The sequence below is a fragment of the Hemicordylus capensis genome, chromosome 7, assembly GCF_027244095.1.
Source record: "Hemicordylus capensis ecotype Gifberg chromosome 7, rHemCap1.1.pri, whole genome shotgun sequence".
In the NCBI taxonomy this organism is placed as follows: domain Eukaryota; kingdom Metazoa; phylum Chordata; class Lepidosauria; order Squamata; family Cordylidae; genus Hemicordylus; species Hemicordylus capensis.
The window spans coordinates 18,358,067-18,378,120 of record NC_069663.1 but is presented as its reverse complement, the minus strand read 5'-3'; the positions used below and the strand labels follow the sequence as shown (position 1 = coordinate 18,378,120).

Sequence of the window (20,054 nt, the reverse complement as noted above, 5' to 3'; positions counted from 1 at the left end):
CTGTTCCATCCTGAGTCGTGGACAGCCCTCTTCTCTCCCTGTTAAAAAAAAACCCTTCTTAAGAGGCCCCTACAATAAATAAGAGATGGTGTTTTTGCAATAGGACCTTCTGAAGCTTCAAAGGGAGTATGAAGTGCTTCTCCTCTTCTCCACTCCTCCTACTAGTGTTTATTTCTTTTCCCTGCTCCGTTTAGATGGTGAATTTAAAAGAGAAGATAAGGGAGCTCCACCAACAATACAAAGAGGCTTCTGAAGTTAAACCACCTCGGGATATTACTGCTGAATTCCTTGTGAAGAGTAAGCATAGAGATCTTACTGCTCTCTGCAAGGTATGGTGGAGCAACATGAAAACTGCCTCTGCTTATTAAATGATTCCCTTTTTTTTTTTCAATTAAAAAGGGGGGTTCTGCATGCAGAATTGCACATGTCATATTGATTGATTGCATTTTTATACCACCTAATAAAATTGTTACTCTAGGAGGCTTACAAAGTCAACCATTAAAATATCAAATTGAAACAATTTAAAATCGAAACAGCCACCATCTAGGAGTCTCTCATGGGCTGCATGTCATACCTCAGATATGTATCACTGCAACATCTTAGTCCAAGCATTTAGGCATTCTCCGTTTCTGGATGTGGGGCTATTGATTTGCAAAGAAATACGGCTTTTTAAAGGCTGTGCAGGCCAGTGTTGAAACATCTTGTGTGTTCATGGGTGACTATTTCCTGTGCAGATTGTGTGCATTGTACCCCCAATGCTTAATAAGGAGTTTCTTCAACATTGCCCTTCAGTGGCCACCTCTCCATTTATGTACTTATGTAATCCCCTTATCAGGAGTATGATGAATTGGCAGAAACGCAAGGAAAACTGGAAGAGAAACTTCAGGAACTTGAAGCCAATCCTCCAAGGTAAAAGCTGTAGAACGGCCTGTTTGAGTGCATGGATGAGGGGTAGGGGTTGTGCTTTTCAGCACCCCCGTTTTTGTGCTTCCTATTCCTTCTGCAGCCACAGAATTTGTACACACCTGGGCAAAATAGCCGAACAGGCGTGCAAGTTGCCTTGTAGGAATAATGATCTATGATGATAAAAAATGGCTGTGAGCACAAGGGGCTAAATTTTGTGATCCTGCTGAAGGATTAAAAACTGTGGAGGCTAACTATGTTGAACATTCCCCTAACGTGTGTTCTCTTAAAACTTCTTTTTAGTGATGTTTACTTATCATCGAGGGACAGGCAAATTCTTGACTGGCATTTTGCAAATCTAGAGTTTGCGAACGCCACTCCACTCTCCACCCTGTCTCTGAAGCACTGGGACCAGGTAACTGGACACTGTTTCTCTAGCCGAAAGTTTTCAAGGGGTCTACTTATGAGTAAATTCTAATTTTTGGAATGTGAAATGATATGAGTGGGCCAACGCCTGGCCAAGATTATGTGTGGTGTTCCCTTAACAAAAACTGGAGGGAGGGTGGGTGGGAGGGTAAGGGTGTTTTGTGGTGTTCAAAGCGATAACACTGCAGGGTACTGCAGCATCAACCCCTAATTTCTTGACATGCTGTTCAAATGCTCTCCCCAACCCACATACTACGGCCACATTGATGTGCTTTTGTGGTAGTATTACAGGATATTGGCAGCCCTGTTAGTGGTTCTGAAATGTAACCCAAAGAGAGAGGCTGTCTTTAAATATAGGTTGACGACCGCTCCAGAATTTACCTTTTGCATTTTATTGGTGCCTGTTCCATAGGAACATAGGAAGCTGCCTTATACCGAGTCAGACCATTGGTCCATCTAGCTCAGTATTGACTATACAGACTGGCAGCGGCTTCTCCAAGGTTTCAGGCAGAAGTCTCTCTCAACCCTATCTTGGAGATGCCAGGGAGGGAACTTGGAAACGTCTGCATGCAGATGCTCTTCCCAGAGAGGCCCCATCCCCTAAGGGGGAATATCTTACAGTGCTCACATGTGTAGTCTCCCATTCAAATGCAAACCAGGGCACACCCTGCTTAGCAAAGGATAGTTCATGCTTGCTACCACAAGATCAGCGAATCTCCTCTTCTTGCAGAATTACATGGTCTAGCAGACTAGACAGTGTTTAAGATTTGCAGTGTTAGCATTCTGCCTGTAGCCTTTTTTCTTTAGATACATAATGCAGACAACTCATTTTAGCCACATAGTCGGAGAGTTTGTGTAACTGTAGCTATATGGACTCCTGCTTATACTAGATACATTCTTCCATATAAGCAGTAGCCTTTTGTCATTGCCACTTGTGGGATGCTCTTACCACCTTTTGTCTCTCATAAATATGGGTAGCGTGACAGAAAGGTGTACCTGGATACAAATGGTGACTTGTGAATCTCTTCCCCCCGCCCCCTTCTAGGATGATGATTTTGAGTTCACAGGCAGTCACTTGACTGTGCGAAATGGCTACTCCTGTGTGCCTGTGGCTCTAGCTGAAGGATTAGACATTAAACTAAACACAGCCGTCCGACAGGTTCGCTACACAGCTTCAGGTAAGCAGAACCTGCAGTCGTCTCTCTGGTTGCCCTACAAATGAAGGCTGCTCTCTGGTCGCTACCTCTGGAGAAAGATCCCTTGCTGGATTTGCGTGCTCCTGCTGCTAGCCATCTGTCGTCGTCTGGTGATTCCGTGCCTCTTGTAGACACTGTACCTTGTTACAGAGCCAGCATGGTGCCTGCCTGCTGGGTCTTGGGATCTGATGTCTGTAGGCAGTGAAGAGGGCAACCAGGGCTTGAAAGCAGGCGAGGCAAGGATGGGGAAGGGAGCCAAAAGTATCAATTTATGGCGGACCATGAAAGCCTGTTACAGGCATTACATTTTGAAGGAGAATGCAGAGATGATGGACGACCGCTCAGCAGACTGAGAAAGTGTGATTGCGCATGTATAGGGAATCATGGCTAAATGAGGTGTCTAGTGGAATAGAAGGGCCGATGGAGGATGCACTTCTACGGAAAGGTGGAAGCCAATAAGGGGAGACATGTGGAAGAAAGTATAGCCATGGAATTCTTCAAAGCAGAGTAAACACAGGAAGTTGCCTTCTACCAAGTCAGACCCTTGGTCCATCTAGCTCAGTATTGTCTACACTGGCTGATAGTGGTTCTCCAGGTTTCAGGCAGGAATCTCTCTCGGCTCTCTCTTGGAGATGCTGCCAGGGATTGAACCTGGGACCAAAGCAGATGCTCTGCCTGCAAAGCAGATCCTCTGCCACTAAGCCGCAGCCCCACCCCCAAGGAGAATGTAGTGCCAATGGGACAGGGTTTGGGCTGGACAAGGAGATACCAGCTCAGATGTGTGCTCAGCCAGGATCTTCCTGGGGTGGCGTTGAGCAGTCAGCTTTCCGGAGCGGCTGTGAGGCTCTTTAAGGTAAGAATTGTGAAGCAAGCTGTCCACTGACCAGCCCAGTGTCAGGGGTCCTCCTAGGAGTAGGAGCTGGTTCAGCCATGGATCACAGTGTTAGAAATGAGAGAAGGAACCTGTGGTGGTGTGTGTGAAGACGACTGTCTCTTTCTGTCTCCCTAGTTCTCAAGAACCACAATGATTAGTATGCCAAGGTGTCTATATTCATTCACCCCATACACACACCCAGTACTGATGGCTGGATAACATAAGCTGTCTCCCTTCTCTGCCACTCCCCAGGCTGTGAAGTGATCGCTGTCAACACCCGCTCCACTAGCCAGACATTTATTTATAAGTGTGACGCTGTGCTGTGCACCCTTCCCTTGGGCGTTTTGAAGCAGCAGCCTCCTGCAGTCCAGTTTGTTCCTCCTCTTCCCGAGTGGAAGACATCTGCCGTGCAGAGAATGGGATTTGGAAACCTGAACAAGGTAACTTCAAGTCTGTGAGGGGTGTGTGGACAAGGGAAGCAGCTCGAATAGCTGCGGCTTTACCTGCTCTGGGAATGGAAAGAAGCTGTCTTCATTTCTTTTGATATCCCATGGTGAACAATAAAATGAAGAGTACACGTACCACTGAGCCTTTTCCTGGGAGAGAATTCCCTTTAAAAGACAAAACTAATCCTTTGCTTTTCCTTACCCACTTCAGAGGTGCACAGTTTTCTTGAGCATGCAGTACTGATTGCACGCACAGTCCCCAGCATATAGCAATATTGAATTGGAAGCCTTTGCTTCCAGTGTTCCCTCTAATTTTTATCATCTGTGAGTGGAAACAGTTTTGTTCAGGGTGGCAGTTTCAAGGCAGTGCGCACACCTCTCTCTCCCCCACACCCCAATAATGTGCTGCACAAAGTGCAAAATTTTATCTCTCCCCCCCCCCATCTCTCTTCTTCTGCAGCTTTACACTATAGCTTTACACTGTAGAGTCATTTATTTTTAAAATGTGTTATCTGTTCATCAGAAAGATGTGTTAACTATTTTTGCTGGGAAGGAATAGATGGAACCCCCGCTTACTAGGTGGTTAGGTCACTACTATTGCATCCATTATACTCTGGTTTGATTACCAATAATGTTTAAGGAATAGAACTAGAACCTGGAAATAGAAATATTTCTTGTTTTAAACAAATTGAGAAAATGCTAGATAAACATAAAAGTTAAAGAATGGAGACATGGGTCTCTTTCTGAAATATAGTACAGGTCCCAAGAAAATTATAGGCAGGATTTCAGAGGTTTATTCCAAAAAGTGGTTTTAGGTTTTCAAGGAAACTTGGAGGTAGAGTTGTCTAAATAATAGCTAGTTTGCCAAAAGTGAGCATTTCTGGCTTTTCGTGCTTGGCAGGAGGATCTTGGCTCTCTTGGAAGTACTTGCTCAATTTAAGTGATGGGATGGAGCTGAACACTTCTAAAAAGCTGATGACTCATGACTGATTGGGTTTATTAAATTAGTGAGTTGTCTGCCTAGTTAAAAAAAACAGGTTAGTGGCACTTTACAGAATACCGGGTCTATTGTATGGGCTTTTGTAGCTGAACTATTTGATCAGATAAATATTGCCTCCTACGATAACTCATGTCATAGTAAACAAGATAGTGATTAACACTAAGATGTTCATTGCTTGAGAAAATGTAATGACTTACTTATGTAAATGAGCCACCACAGATCTTGATACTTCATATCACTCAATGTACTAAATGCTTTTTCCCCCCAAGATCAGCACATATTCAGGTTTCAGTCATAAAGTGTAAAGTAATTGGGAACAGAGAAATCAAAAGAAGCAGGTAAACCAGGTTGAGATAAATCATCACCCTTGCAGGCCATACAACTGTGTCTTTTCCCCCCTGAAACTTGACTCTGGTAGTAAATGCCATTTTAAGGATGCTTTCGCTTCAGTCAGCTTGCAGTGAAAATCCAAACTTGCATGGGCCAGAATATTCCTGTTTGTTGCCTTCTGTCACCATTACAATATTCCCTTAAATGGTAGGAGGGAAGGCTTAACTGAGCCAGCGTGGTGTAGTGGCTAGAGTGCTGGACTAGGACCGGGGAGACCCGAGTTCAAATCCCCATTCAGCCATGAAACTAGCTGGGTGACTCTGGGCCAGTCACTTCTCTCTCAGCCTAGCCTACTTCACAGGGTTGTTGTGAGGAGAAACCTAAGTATGTAGTACCCCGCTCTGGGCTCCTTGGAGGAAGAGCGGGGTAAAAAATAAATAATAAAACTCAGAAGTGATTTAATTTAATTGCATATGAAACTGTTCTAAGCTTTCTTGCATAACTAATCAAAGGAAAAGTCCAGTCAGTACATTATTGCTCTCTTTATGTGTGCAGCACAGCTTCTGAAGCCATTGTTTAAAAATTCCTTTTATCTAGCAGTGCCTTTTTCCCTGCTGGTTGCAGCAGGACTCTCAACAATTCCCTCCTTCACAAGAGCCCCAGCAGCAATGGGGAAAGGCGGCAGGGGGGTGGGGGTGGGGAAGCAGCAGCCACAGCGCAAGTGAGCGGCCATCTGGAAAAGCTGGGCGGAGGGCTTGGGGTGTGTGGGTGTGTGCATGTGCGCATGCACCTTAGAGGGAGCGGTGTTTGCTTCCTATTCATTTGTGCCTAATAGACGCACTAGGAGCATTCATGGACCTTGGGAGTGAACTGGAGCACCACCTAAAGTGAACACACAGCCGCCTTGATACAGATATACAACAAATTATTTTGTTAAAGGGGTGTCCGTGCCTGAAACTTTTTCTGATGTAACAAACACTCTTAGTTTTGTAAAATGTACCATTGACCCATATTGTGAAAAGGTATCTTCTGGATCCTAACCCCTCTCCCTTGTTTCTAGGTTGTGCTCTGTTTTGATCGTGTGTTTTGGGACCCAAGTGTTAATTTGTTTGGTCACGTCGGCAGCACGACGGCCAGCAGAGGAGAGCTTTTCTTGTTCTGGAACCTTTACAAAGGTATTTGTGCTGACCCACGTTTAGTGCGTTTTTATAGGAGCAGAAGGAGAATTGCTGAGTGCGTCTGAAGCAGATGTAGGTAGCTGCTTCGTGTGGAGGTAATAACATAGCAGCTAAAGGCAGAGGAGACTCTGTGACATATAAAACCGATTGTAGCTTAGAGTATACATGTATCACCGTTGAGCTTCTTCCTTCTGAGCACTCTTACTCTGCCCACTTGAGCCGTTGGATGCAAAAGCAGACCGGAGCATGGGAAAGGCAGCCCAGCATTGCCACCTTCATGGGACCTCAAAGGAGAGGGTCTGGCAGGGTGTGGCCGCATTACAGCCACGTGTGTGGTACCAAAGGCAGGATTTTGACCTCTGCGTTGATGGGGAGATGGTGGAGTCTCTAGGATCGATAGGCTGCTGCCAGCCTTGTTGCACAGGAAAGGCCATCTGGCAGTTTTGGACTGTCTGCTCACCTGGTGCCACTTTGCTCAGAAAGCAGAGGAGGCATGCTTCTTCGGTGAGGCTGTGGAGCTGCAGCCGTACAGGTGGTGGGAGGAGGATCTCAGTGGTTCATCAAGGAAACCGCCACTCTGTGCAGAATGATATCGGACACTTGCCACATGGAGACAGAATCAGGGAGCTACTCCCAGGCAGCCGTTGTCTGAGAAGGCCCCAAGACTCCCTTGTGTCAAATGACCGGGTAGGAGAGAGATGCTTTTTCTTCATTGCTCAAGTATGGCAGCTGCTTTTGGTCTGGTTTGATCAGAAACTGATATAGCTGAACAAGAAACCCTGGTCTTGTTTCCTCTGTAATTGGTGGCCCCTTTGCCATCATTTTTGCTATACATCCTTATTTAAATCACTGTCTATCAGTATAAGCCTTCTCTTGCCTTATACCATCTCTGCCTCATGGTCTCTTATAAAAGATGATGAAATCTGCAGAACAAAAACAAGCCCATCAGTTTTGTATAGGGAAATCTGTTGCATTTATACTACAGGCCAGAGAACTTTACAAAACACAAGCAAGATATAGAACAAAAGCTGGTTTTGCTAGTGCTGGCTGCCTACTGATGTCCCAATCCATTTTTTCCTCCACAGCACCCATTCTTCTGGCCTTGGTAGCAGGAGAAGCCGCGGGAATCATGGAGAACATCAGTGACGATGTCATTGTTGGGCGCTGCCTTGCTATCCTCAAAGGCATTTTTGGCAGCAGTGCTGTCCCTCAGGTACCACGTGGAACCTTCGTTTCCTTGGTCCACATAGTTTCATCCTCAACAATCTTATTTCTGCCAGTGCATGGTATAGTGTGGCCTAGATGCCACCGTGCCGTAAAATCTCTACCCTACCATGTCGCTATCATGTTTTGCCACTGCATTAAAAGCAAACCTTCCAAAATAGAGGGGGAAGAATGGTTTTAGATGGGGCAGTCGGTATAGTTAAATCCACCACCGAATAGCCTTAACCTCTGTGATGCATGACTTGGGCCATGGTATGGAGTGCATGAGAATTTCTGTCTTGAGCTTTCTTTGTCGATACCTCCTGGCACTTCCAGATTGAAGTTGCTGGTGTGAACTCCCTCTGGGTGCTCATACTTTCAGGCCTCAAGAAGAGCGAGAGTGGGCAGCAGGACTCCCTGCCCTCATGTTACAAGGGCCTCCGATCAGTTTCTACAGTGAGAAGTCTTTCAGTCCAGCCAGACGACACATCCATGCACTGTCCAGCATCTCTGCTACTGCAGCATTACACTCTGGCTAGGATGCTGTATTTGTGCTTGCACAAGATGCCTCGCTAACCGAGCAAAGAGACACTTTTTAAAATAGTGATTCTCTTCTATTTAGCGGGGGAGAGCAACTGGCCCTATCCAGCCCCAGCACAGCATCCCTCCAGTGGTAGCTGTTGGTGTCTCCTTTATGTTTCTTTTAAGATTGTGAGCCTTTGGTGGGCAGGGAACGATCTTATGTATTTTTCTATGTAAAACACTTTGAGGACTTTGAAGTGCGGTACAAAAATATCTGTAGTAGTAGTAGTAGTAGTAGTAGTAGTAGTAAAGGCTAGGAAATTAGTTGTTGGCTGACCAGAGAGGCCCTTGTTTTACGTATATTGAGCAGACATAAAACAGAGTCATCCTCTTGGGACGCATCTGTTGTACAGCCTGTGTTGCGTCTTCATGCAGGAGGGAGACCTAAACCACAATTAGAAATAATAAATCATTGTGTTCGGCCCCCACAACCCAACAGTGGCCTCATGCTGTGTGGCCAGTGGGTGCCTTTCCCTCGCTTCTTTCAAGCTCAGTTTTGTGGAGAAAATGCCTTTCCATTTTTATAGACAAGGGTGCAGTTGGCGCTCAGTCTGTAAGTTGTGCACTCAAGTGGCCTTAAGCTTCTCAGAACACAGCTAGCAGAGGTGGTAATCACGTCTTACCCCATGTCTCTGGGGACTCCAAGACTTGTAGCTGTCCTCTGTTGATGACCAGAATGCCTCCAGCACAGCTTTTCCTTCTGTTTGTCCTCAGCCCAAGGAGACAGTGGTGTCCCGCTGGCGGGCTGACCCTTGGGCCCGGGGATCCTACTCCTATGTAGCAGCTGGATCTTCAGGAAACGATTATGACTTGATGGCTCAGCCAATCACTCCAGGGCCAGCCATTCCAGGAGCTCCTCAGGTAAGAACATTCCAATGAGTGTCGGAAAGCAGCAGCTGCTCACCCAAGGCACATGGTTCCATTACATTTATTTCTGTGTAGGGGCAGCTTTGTTTCCTTTCAGTAGCTAGGAGGTGACACGGGAGGAAGCTGCTCTTCTAAGAGAGTCAGCATGGTGTAGTGGTTAGAGTGCTGGACTCGGACCGGGGAGGCCCGAGTTCAAATCCCCATTCAAGCCATGAGACTAGCTGGGGGACTCTGGGCCAGTCACTTCTCTCTCAGCCTAACCTACTTCACAGGGTTGTTGTAAGAAGAAACTCAAGTATGTAGTACACCGCTCTGGGCTCCTTGGAGGAAGAAGAGCGGGATGTAAAATGTAAAAATAAAGTAAAATTCTAATGGATAACTCGTCAGCATCTTATTGCAATGCCTTTTGGGATTGTCTCTGGCAGTTTGGCCTCATGGCTTCTCAGAGGCCCCCCGTATTCTAGCAGTCCCCCTGTGCTAGGTGCTGTACAGAACACAGACGTGAGGTAATCTCTACCCTGAGAGCTTTCGGTCCCCAGCAGATGGACAGCAAATGAGAAGTAGCCAACTGGAATGAAGGGATCGACTTGACCCCCCAACGGGTTTGTGTGCAAGTCATTTTAAGAGGGGGAACATGTGATGAAATCGAAGAGGCATCTTTGGGGCTTGTGCTTAAGGGAGGATGCCAGTGATGCTCAATTATCTTTTTGGGGAAGGGTATCCTTTCAGCTGAGTGGCACTTATTACAGAGGATGAATTATGTCTTAGTTGCCTGATGCACTTCTCAAAGCTGTTCATCTTTTGACTTGTCCATGATGGTCAGTCATGGAGGACAATTCTATCGGTGGCTACTAGTCTTGATGGCTATAGGATGCCTCGGAAGACCAGTTGCAGGGCAGCAACAGCAGGAGCGGGGGAATGCCCTCAGCTCTTACCTGTGAGCTTGCCTGAGCCAGCGTGGTGTAGTGGTTAGAGTGCTGGCCTAGGACTGGGGAGACCTGAGTTCAAATCCCCATTCAAATATGGTACTAGCTGGGTGAGTCTGGGCCAGTCACTTCTCTCTCAGCCTAGCCTACTTCACAGGGTTGTTGTGAGGAGAAACTCAAGTATGTAGTACACCACACTGGGCTCCTTGGAGGAAGAGTGGGATATAAATGTAAAAATAATAATAATAATAATAATCTGGTGGGCCACTGTGGGAAACAAGATGCTGGACTAGATAGGCCTTGGGCCTGATCCAGCAAGGTTGTTCTTATTATTTTATTTTTTTATTTATCAAATTTGCACACTGCCCCAAACTTTCATCTCTGGGCAGTTCTTATGAAGTGATCAGTTGTTTAAGGACCAGAGCCCATTTCCCATCACACAGAAATAGCTAGAAAGCAGGACTAGAGCTATGCACACACACACACTTAGGAAATGGGTGGGGACCTGAAAGTATCTGACTGCATTTCTCTGGGAGCTGACTTGGAAAGGTTTGAATACACATGGTCCCTGTAACAGACATTCATTTTGACATTCAACATGAATAAATGAAGTAGTTCATGGGAAGTAAATAAAAGGTTCATGGGATGCATCAGAATCTTGTAACATTCTGTTCTTTCTCTCCCAGCCAATTCCTCGGCTTTTCTTTGCGGGAGAACATACGATTCGCAACTACCCAGCAACTGTTCACGGAGCTCTTCTAAGTGGACTGAGAGAAGCTGGGCGCATTGCAGACCAATTTCTCGGTGCCATGTATACTCTGACTCGCCAGCCCACTCCTGGAGCACCGGCACAGCAGGCTCCAGCTCTGTAAAGATGCAAGCTGCTAGAATCGGTGCATTGGGCTCAGAATGCCTTGGGCGGACCTGTGGTTCGAAGCAAGCCGTCTTCCTGGTCTGTAGTGCTGCCAGCTAGAAGGCTGAACCAGGAGTCGGAAGTCTCACCGCCACGGAATGGCCTTCCAGCACAACACTTGAGAACATCGCTCTCAACTGCCAGGCCAGCCCGGGCTCCCTGGAGTGGTGCTGGTGCTCCTCAGAATACAGACTCCTGGTCTCTTTTGTGTGGGATCTACTTTGGTACAGATGTGTCTTTGGGTTCAGGGTCTTCCCAAGTTTTAGAACTCTGTAAGTTAGCTGCTGTTAGTCATTAAGGTAAGATTGATTCATGTGGATATTGCTTTGGAAAGCAAAATAAAGCTTTCCTTTTTTCTAAAAAAAAACCCCACCAAAACCCAACAACCACCAAAACTGTTTTTTCATTTGAGATCTGTGGAGGGTGGTATGTTCTGCTCTCTCATGCATCGAAAAGGTTGCCAATCATGCTATAGGCAGACCCACTCAAAAACACTGGGGAATTGGGGCTTCACAACTAACTCCTTTCCCTATCTTAGAATAGGGACTGGGAGAGACAGTGAGTCTGCAACTTTGGCAGATAATGTTTGGCTCTCACCCGGAAGTAAGAGAGAGTGGTGTCGGTGCAGATGAAGGTTTGCTGGGAAGCTACAGCGATCAATCATTTGATGGGGGAGATGGAGATATCAGAAGCCGAAGCAAGAGGGCTGCTAAGATCTGAAGATCTAGTTCCGTATTTGTCATATATCACATGTGTTTTCAGGGCAACAAACCCTGCTTGGAAAATCTGCATACCCCTTAAAGAGTTGCCAAGCAGTATTTGGACTCATAACCATCTTGAAATTCTCATTTTAGAATCTAAGGGGGAGTAGCTGGCCACCTTGGAGTTAATGCCTGAAACAGCCTAGGGAGTGTTTCTGGAAAGGCTGCTTTGTTCAGACAGTCTTGAGCGGTTGATTCCGTCTGCTTCCCTGTGGCATATATGTAGCGGCATATATGTATCAACTGTCATTCACTCACCCAGAGCACTCCTCTTGCCAGAAACGCTTGGAGTCTCTGGAGTACTGAACTGGTTTCAGTTCTGCTCCATTTGATGGGGGGTGGGGGGGCAACATGGCTCTGTGGTCGCCAGGAGTCAAAACCCACTTGATGACGCAACTCTTGAAAACCCTATTCTGCCATTTCATTTAGTGGCAAGGATAGAAATTGTGTGATGCAGATCTAAAGATGCCCTTGAAATGTTAGCGATTTGGCCAGGAAGTGGATCTTAAGACCATTCAGTACAATGCTGTGTCAGGATGTTCAGCATGGGACATTTTTCTTCGTGGGCACAAGCAGCAAAAGTTCTTTCCGAAAGCAATTTCCACACCTTTCAGTAACATACAAATAATTTTATTGATTATGTACTGCAGGACAGCATTAGTCAGAAGATAACATGCAGACAAACGTTTTGCGTTTAAACATAGCATGCAGACGTGTTGCTCTGTGTGACTGGTGGGAGGTTAGCACCACCTGTTTCCAGGGCACAGTTTGCAGGTGAAAGAGCAGGTCTTCCCCAACTGAACATGCCGGCACCAGGGGTGCTTCCATTTGAGTTGGGGCCAGAGTGGGACAGTGCTGGTAGCATTGCTGGGTATGGAGTGGAGTGGGTTTTTCTGAGGGCTGGTGAGTGAGGGCCTCGGAAACACTTTTGCTAAATTGCACTTGCTTTTCCTTGACTTGAAAATGAGGACGTATAAGGCAGGAGACGCTCATCTGCCTGTAGTTACAATGCCAGGATTCCGCAACCTCTTTCCACCCAGGCGTAACATTAGCAAATAGAAAAAATATATTTCATCTCTTAAAAATACATTCCACACAATCTGAAGGATTCTCAAGTGGCAGGAAGACCAACATGCTTCCCCTTGTGCAGATGTGGAGGGGGCCTCCCAACAGCCACAGAAGGGGGCGAGCCATTCCTTTGGTCTTTAGCCAAGAGGAAAAGAAAAAGAGGAGGAAGGCTGACCTTTGCACAGCAGCACCTTCGCCCCTTTTCCCTCTTTGGATATCAAGCTGGGCCTTCAATGAAACAGCCAAATCTGCCATGGCTGCCTCTTCTGCTGATACCCCCCAGGTAGAGGGGGTGGCCAAGCATCTCTGTGTAGCCCCTCCCAGCTCACGCACTCAGGAGTGGGGAGGAGCACCCGTTCAAAGCCTCCGTTTGAGGCAACGACCCGATGCTCCCTACGTGTAGGCACCTTCTGACTGACCTATGGCTAAGACCTTGAATTCTTGGCACTCGGACATCAACTTATCACAAAAGATTTGAGACTCTACTCTTAAGGGCATAGGAACCTATGAAGCTGTCTTAGGCAGAGTCAGACCACTGGCCCAGCTAGCCAAGAATTGTCTCTTCTAATGGCTGCAGATTTCTGGGATCTTAAGGTCTGCTGCCTGAGAGGCCTGAACTAGAGATGCCGCGGATTGAACCCGGGACCTTCTGCACGCAGCTGCTCTACCTCTGAGCTATGGCTTCTTGCTGATTCTCGACAGAGGCTGCAGTGCCGCTTTCTGCCATGAGGAAAGGTGAAAAAGGAGCAGTGCTGTGGAGGCTACACTGTACATGAGGACAGTTTCCTAAACCCCGACTGCAAGAAGCTGGGTTTATGTCTCGACAGGAAAATGGAGGTTATCACATGCAGCATGTTACAAATATGACATTGGATTTATTTTTTTACACACACGTCTTCAGCATTTAAAAAGTCCCTTGTGGATTCCTACTGTACTTATATGCTACAGTTAAAACAAAGCTTAACTTGCCAAAATGCTGGCAATATTTACAAATACACTTTACAGCTGTTCCTTTTTAAAGTGTGCAACTTGAGCCAGTCGCTGTGTTTCCTGCAATCGTCCCTGTTAATTTAATAATACAATCAGCTCCTATTGCACTCAAGGGTTAGGGTCTCCAGAGGGTCTTTACTCCCCTGGCTTTATGGGACCACTAATCTTGATAACCCCAACATATATTGTAATGGCTATTTACATTCATTATCAATGCCTAATGAAATGTTAGACTTCATTTTGCAGTCCCTGGAACCTATGGCTAAACCACCCTGAAACTATGAACAAACTGATTAAACCACCAAGGGCAGATTTGTCTTTCTTAAACATGCCCCCCCCCCCCCGCTTTTTTCTGAGCTCCATAATATTTATTTATTCCATTTCTATACTGCCCTATCCGTCCAAAGGCTCTAATATGACCCCTACATAAAGGCTACCCAGTTCATTTGGTCCCAGTGCAGAGAGCAGAGGCACTCATGCCTTGAACAAAGGAGACCAGGCCTTGGAGGCCAGATGGCCACGTGAGAAGCTGCCAATCTTGAGGGAAAGACAGTTCGTCCCACTCCCCGACTCTTCAAGTATATTCTGTGCATTTCAGGTCTAAGGAATGGGCAACTGGTACCTTCTGGGTTTGTTTCTTCACAAACAACTGAAAAAAGGCTGTGGAATCTGTTGGGATGGGAAAGGTTGCTCCCTGAAGGTGGTGTACTGCTGTGAGATTGCTTTGCAGTTTGGAAAGTCTTCTGTGCCCTCCGTTACTGGGCTTCAGAACTACTGCCTGCCTAGAAACAAAGAACAGCAGTCCTAGTGCTAAGGAGGCAAAGCCCTTGTCTGTCTCAAGTGATTCTTACTTGGCCAATCAGCCTGCTCCTTGGCCCTGAGCCCATGGGAACTCTGGCTGCACCCAAAAGACTTTAAAAGCAAGCACCTTTGTCTCTAACTGCAGAGGGGGGGCAACATGTGAATATGGTACTGCAGGAAATAGTCATTTCTAAATTTAAGTGGTAGCCCCTAGAATGGTGGCTGTAGCTTAACTGGAGAGAGGCTTTCCATGGCCCCATAGAAAACGCATGAACCCGTGAGTTATATAGTCAGTGAGCATTTTTCCTGGTCTCTAAGGATGTATGGTGTTGGATGCCAGATGCCATCTTTCCTGCAAACCCCCCCCCCCTATAATCTAGGTGCTCTTCCTGGGGCGCGAGGTGGCTTCTGCACTCGCAAATACAAGGTATGGCATCTCTAAGGTCACCCAGGTCTCACTGCTTGAACAGGCACAATGCAAACTAGTGCAATTTCATCATGCAGAGATGGGAAACGGGAGAGGGAAAGCTACTTGGCTGCAGTCCTAAGCAGAGCTAAAAAGCAAGTTTGACTGGAATGCATTTCCATAAAAATGTATTTCAGGGAAGGGTTGTCGGGCTTCTATGAACGCGTGATCATGGGCTAACATCATCTGCTGCACCACATCAAAAATCACAGAAATCTGACCCAGCCAAAGGAATGGCTCAGGTAGCACAGGGGTGTACACCCTCTTGCCGTTAAATGTTCAAGTAGGCTCTGTTCCAACATCAAGTGTTGCTCCCAAATTGAGAGGAATGGAACTGCTCATGTTACCTTGCAGGTGCTAAAGTGCTTTCTTGGATCAACAATGGAATGGTTTCCTTTTTGTGCGTTAGCAAAAACAAAAACCCCATGACACTGCCACTGCCCTGCTGGAGATCAATTTCAGCCAGGGGTGGTTAACTTAAAATGGTTGGACTAGATCAGCTATCTCAGAGAGAGCTTTATGTAAACACATTACCCATGAATGGAGGCTAGCTAATGGGCTGTGTAACACCACGCCCATCTCTACTGATAAGTGTGAACTAGTTCCTCCAGGGGTGGGGGGTGGGAGAGGCACCATAACACAGCAGCAGCTGAAGCACAGCAAGACTCAGCTGTGAGTACATCACCAAGATACTGGAGCCCGAAATGCATGTTTCTAGGCCTCAAGGCTGTGTGAAAATGTAGAAGGAATAGACAAGGTGACCCTTTCCTTAGGACCAGTGGGAGAACACATGCAAATATATGCACATCTTAATAATTGTGTTTAAGCACAGGAGTGCTATGTGAGAGCTGGTCTGATTTAAGAAGACACCTTTTCTTGTCCTTGTAGCCCAAACTGTAGCCTAGTTTTTCCTATTTTAGTTTATTTTCTGGGGCTCACTTGGCATTTAAAGCTGGTAGGTGCTTTTAAGAGCTACTCCACCCAAAGGTGACACTGCCCCTGTTCTTCCTTGTGCTTTCATAAAAGAGATCAGCTCTCTTCCCCCCCACCCTTTCCACTATCCTAAGAATTGACCTGTGAGGACAGCAGGAACTAACAAGCTCCAGTTATGCTCAAGACAGTAAAAGGCTCAAGTTCAGTGCTGACGTTGTCTTTCCAAAGGATACGGAGGCAGAACTGGACCATGTGAGTGAGTGAGAGAGAAAAGAACAGCAGGTCTGTTCCAAGTCTCAGAATTGGACATCTCCCAAATTTAACACTGAAAAGAATGTCTTGGTACTGATTCCTGTTCATTGGGATCACAACGGAGTCCTTCCCTGAGCAAACAATACTGCATCTCCCCGCCCCTCCGACACACACCAGGAAAGCTGGCCACAGAGAGGGGTGGCGTGGGAGAGGCAAACAGTGGTTTACTCTCGGCAAAAGGGAGGGAAACTGCTGTGATGGCCGACTAACTGGTAGTGAAGACACAGCCTGACGCCTTCCTGAGAAGCATGATAAAGGGAAGCGGAGAACGGAATGCAGGGTCTTTCCCGGTGGCGCTGCAAGTCCAGGAGGTTATTCAAGTTCAGGAGTTCTAGCTTCAGGTTCTGCACTTGGAGGCAGAACAAGTGGCTACAAAGGAAACGTTTCCCTCTTCATGCTGATGGGGAGGGGGTGGTGTTCCAGAAGAGAATTATGGGAGGGGAACTTAAATCCCTTTCCCTGTTCAAAGATCTCCCTCGTCTCTCCAGCAGGTGGTAGGGAAGAAGATCCCTCTTTGCCCCCTGAAAATCCCCACAAAGGGCTATATCATGTAGGCCTGGCTCACTTGATGATGGGAGCACCACGTACTGGAAGGCATGTGCTGGTGGGCCACCAGAGAGCCACTATCGCGACAAGAATTTCCCTCTCTTTCCAACAGCTCAAACTCTTGTGTCCACTGCTTTAGTTTAACTCTCCAGCTGCTGGGCTACAATGCCCATCATCCCTATTGGCCACCGGGGCTGTGGAAGATGAGAGTTGCAGTCCAACAGTTGGCAGGCCAGAGTTGTGCAGCCTAGGGATGTGCAAACCGGCTCGACGTCGAGCCGGTTCGATGTCGAACTGCTTGGGTTCGAACCGAACCACCCCCTGTTCGGTCCGACCCCGGACCAAACACCCACCATGTGAATGTTCAGGCGGTTCACAAACGTTTTTCTGTTTTTAAAACAAAGGGGGGGGGATTTACCTTAGGGAATTGCTGGAGGCGGTGGGGTAGGGGGTCCACAGAGGGTTCCCCCTCCCCCTCCCCCTCCCCCCACTGACTTTCTATATGTCCCTGGCCGGCCGAACCGGCCGGAAGGAGACATATAGAAAACTGAGGGGGAACCTCCGTGGACACCCCACCCCCCGCAACTCCCTGGTAGGGGAGTAAGGTTAAATATATATATACAGAGAGAGAGAGAGAGAAACGTTTGCAAGCCCCCTGCCAGACCGGAGTAAACTGGGGGAGGTGCGAGGGGGTGCCGGACCAAACTGGCCCAATTGGGTTCGAGTCCAGTCCGGACTCGAACCGAACCGGTCCAGCCGGTTCTGTGCACATCCCTAGTGCAGCCCTGCCTTGATGGATTCAACGACAAGCTCTCACCTGATGCACTCACGGGCCAGTTTTTAAAAGGGGAGGGGGCAGCAACAGTTTCTTCCGACAACTTCAAAACCCTCTGGATAGCAGCGGAGGAAGAAGACTTTGCTAGCACAGCCGCCTCAAAGCCTTGCTGCACCAACTGCACCGGGAAGACCGAGGAGGAGAGACCTGGGCACAGGGCCGCTGGGGCAGCGGTGGGTTCAAGCTTCGGTCCGACGCAGGCATGGAAGAAGGTAGGCCGTGTGTCTCGGGAAGAGTCCTTGCTGGCCCCCTTGCACAAGCAAGTGAAGACTGAGGTAGCAGAAATAAAGGAGTGTCCCCTGCCTCCAGGTGTGTTGAGGTGCTAAACAAAGGAGGCTGCCCCCCACCCCCGGCGGTGGTGCCCAGTGGCCATGATGAGCAGGAAAGTAGCCCACCCGCAGGCCTCAAGCTGTTAGTTCAAGTAATGCGTCAAGGGCCCTCTTGGAGTAACCCAGGCCCTCTGGGGTGCTCCCTCCTCAGCCTCGGCGGGCCTTTGGTTGGAGGTGCTGCTGGTGCTGCTGGCCACGGCAGCGAGATTGCTGGCTCGCCCAAGTCTAGTCCAGTCCCGGTTTGCAAACTTGGAGCCAGCAGGCCTTGACGGCCAAGGAGCAGAGGGTTCGGGGATCGCTTCATGGCAAGAAAGGGTGTGCGGTCTCCACCAGGAAGGGCTGTTCTAGTGGGGAGCCAAGGAGCAAGGGTGGCTTCCTCAGCAGCCGGCCCGTGAAGCGGGAGCTGCGGAAGGGTGCGTTTCAGTTTATTGCGTGCGAGTGGGGCTCAGGCAGGAGGGCAAGCCAGCCAAGCCCCTGCCGCGCAGGTGGGAAGGCAATGCAACCGGAGTGAAGCAACGGCCTGGCTGTCATGCCCCTCTCTTCCCCCCACCGCCACCCACAACTTCATCCCTTTGGAGATCACTTGTCATGCCCCTTCCCCCCACCCCCACCCCGGCGAGGCCGTGCAGACTGTGGAATCCAGTTTCAGTGTGAACTGGTCGCGGGAGATGGCAATCCACAGCATCTCCTGGCATGCGGCTGCTTGCTTCCAGTTCTGTGCAGATGTTGGGCTCTGTGAGGTCTTGCAGACAGAGAAGCCGCAGGCAGCGATCCCGTCCTCTGACCATTTGCAGTGGTTGCAAAGAAAACTCTGGCTTCTCCGGGAAATCCCATAGCCGGGAGTGGAAGCCGCGGGTTGGTCTGACTCCAGCCAAAGGCCTCGGTCGGTCACAAGCTATAATTCAAGCTCTGTCAGTTGGAGGAGTGGAGATCCCCTGAGCAAAGTCTCTGCAGCCTCCTCCATGGAAGAGGAGGTCAACGCAAAGCCGCCCAAGGCTGTGGAAAAATGGGCCTTTGGGAGCTGGAGAGTCCAAAGTCAGGCACTGTACATGTCTCTGTGGTGGTCTGGCTGCAGGGAAGGCCAATGGAGGGCAAGAGGGTGAAGCTTGGCTTCCGGCGGTCATGCAGCTGGAGTGGGAAAGACCTTCGGAGAGAGGAAAGAGCCACCCCATTAGGCACTGGGCTCCCGATGGACAAAAGTTTACTTTGCCATGGACAACCAAAGCACCATAGTTAACACAACAGGATGTAGAGAAGTTTTTTTCTGAAATTTCTCCTTGTGTAAAGGTAAAGTGTGCCGTCAACTCCTGGTGACCATAGAGCCCTGTGGTTGTCTTTGGTGGAATACAGGAGGGGTTTACCATTGCCTCCTCCCGCGCAGTATGAGATGATGTCTTTCAGCATCTTCCTATATTGCTGCTGCCCGATATAGGCGTTTCCCATAGTCTGGGAAACATACCAGTGGGGATTCGAACCAGAAACCTCTGGCTTGCTAGTCAAGTCATTTCCCCACTGAGCTATTGGGTGGCTTTTCTAGAGGAACCCTGAAAAATTCCGGAGAGAATTCCAGTTTCTCCGGGGGGGGGGGGGGAGGACGACGACCCTGAAACCTCTGGGACTCAGAGAGAATGTTCCCTTTCACGAAATTTCTCCATATCCATTCTGGCTGCAGACACAAATGGAAGGAATATCTATCTTCGTGTGAAGAAATATCAGTACCAGTGGGAAGCCTGATTCAAATCAGGTTTTTCTTCTGGTGGTTAAAATCATGATTTAAATCAGGCCTTGACAAATATGTTTTGGATCTTAGGAGCCAGCCCCCAAAATGTAGGAGCCAGATGATGGACACCTGGCAAAGTTACCGGAATTGGTGGTTACACAAATTGTAGTTTTAGATCAGGCCTGCTCAATTTAGCCCCCCCTCCCCCCAGCTGTTTTTGGACTACCATAATCCCCGGCCACAGTGGCCGGCCAATAGCCATGGATTATGGGCGTTGTGGACCAACATCTGCAAAAGGACCGAAGTTGAGCAGCCTTGTTGCAGATTATGGAAGTTGTAGTTCAGCAACATCTGGAGTACCCCAAAGGCTGGGAACCCTTGCCCTAAGGGGAATATCTTACAGCAGACAGTGTGCATATGTAGTCACCTATCCATATACAAACCAAGGT

General features: G+C 48.1%; 2 protein-coding genes across 4 annotated transcripts in view; one reads left to right on the top strand and one right to left on the bottom strand.

Annotated features, from left to right (window-relative positions):
- KDM1A (lysine demethylase 1A) overlaps positions 1-11,211 on the top strand; it is a 40,900-nt gene extending 29,689 nt beyond the window's left edge. The window contains exons 12-20 of the mRNA XM_053266939.1: positions 195-329; positions 836-909; positions 1,207-1,318; positions 2,375-2,507; positions 3,652-3,839; positions 6,236-6,350; positions 7,439-7,566; positions 8,853-8,999; positions 10,618-11,211. Coding sequence (XP_053122914.1) covers positions 195-329; positions 836-909; positions 1,207-1,318; positions 2,375-2,507; positions 3,652-3,839; positions 6,236-6,350; positions 7,439-7,566; positions 8,853-8,999; positions 10,618-10,803 — 1,218 coding nt within the window. The 3' untranslated portion in view covers positions 10,804-11,211. The remainder of the gene's footprint in view (positions 1-194; positions 330-835; positions 910-1,206; positions 1,319-2,374; positions 2,508-3,651; positions 3,840-6,235; positions 6,351-7,438; positions 7,567-8,852; positions 9,000-10,617) is intronic.
- Positions 11,212-12,219: 1,008 nt separating this feature from the next.
- The window catches only part of LUZP1 (leucine zipper protein 1), a 72,434-nt gene continuing 64,599 nt past the window's right edge, over positions 12,220-20,054 (bottom strand). For all 3 annotated transcript variants that reach the window (XM_053266937.1, XM_053266936.1, XM_053266938.1), the window contains exon 4: positions 12,220-19,029. The gene's annotated coding sequence lies outside the window, so the exon portion shown is untranslated. The remainder of the gene's footprint in view (positions 19,030-20,054) is intronic.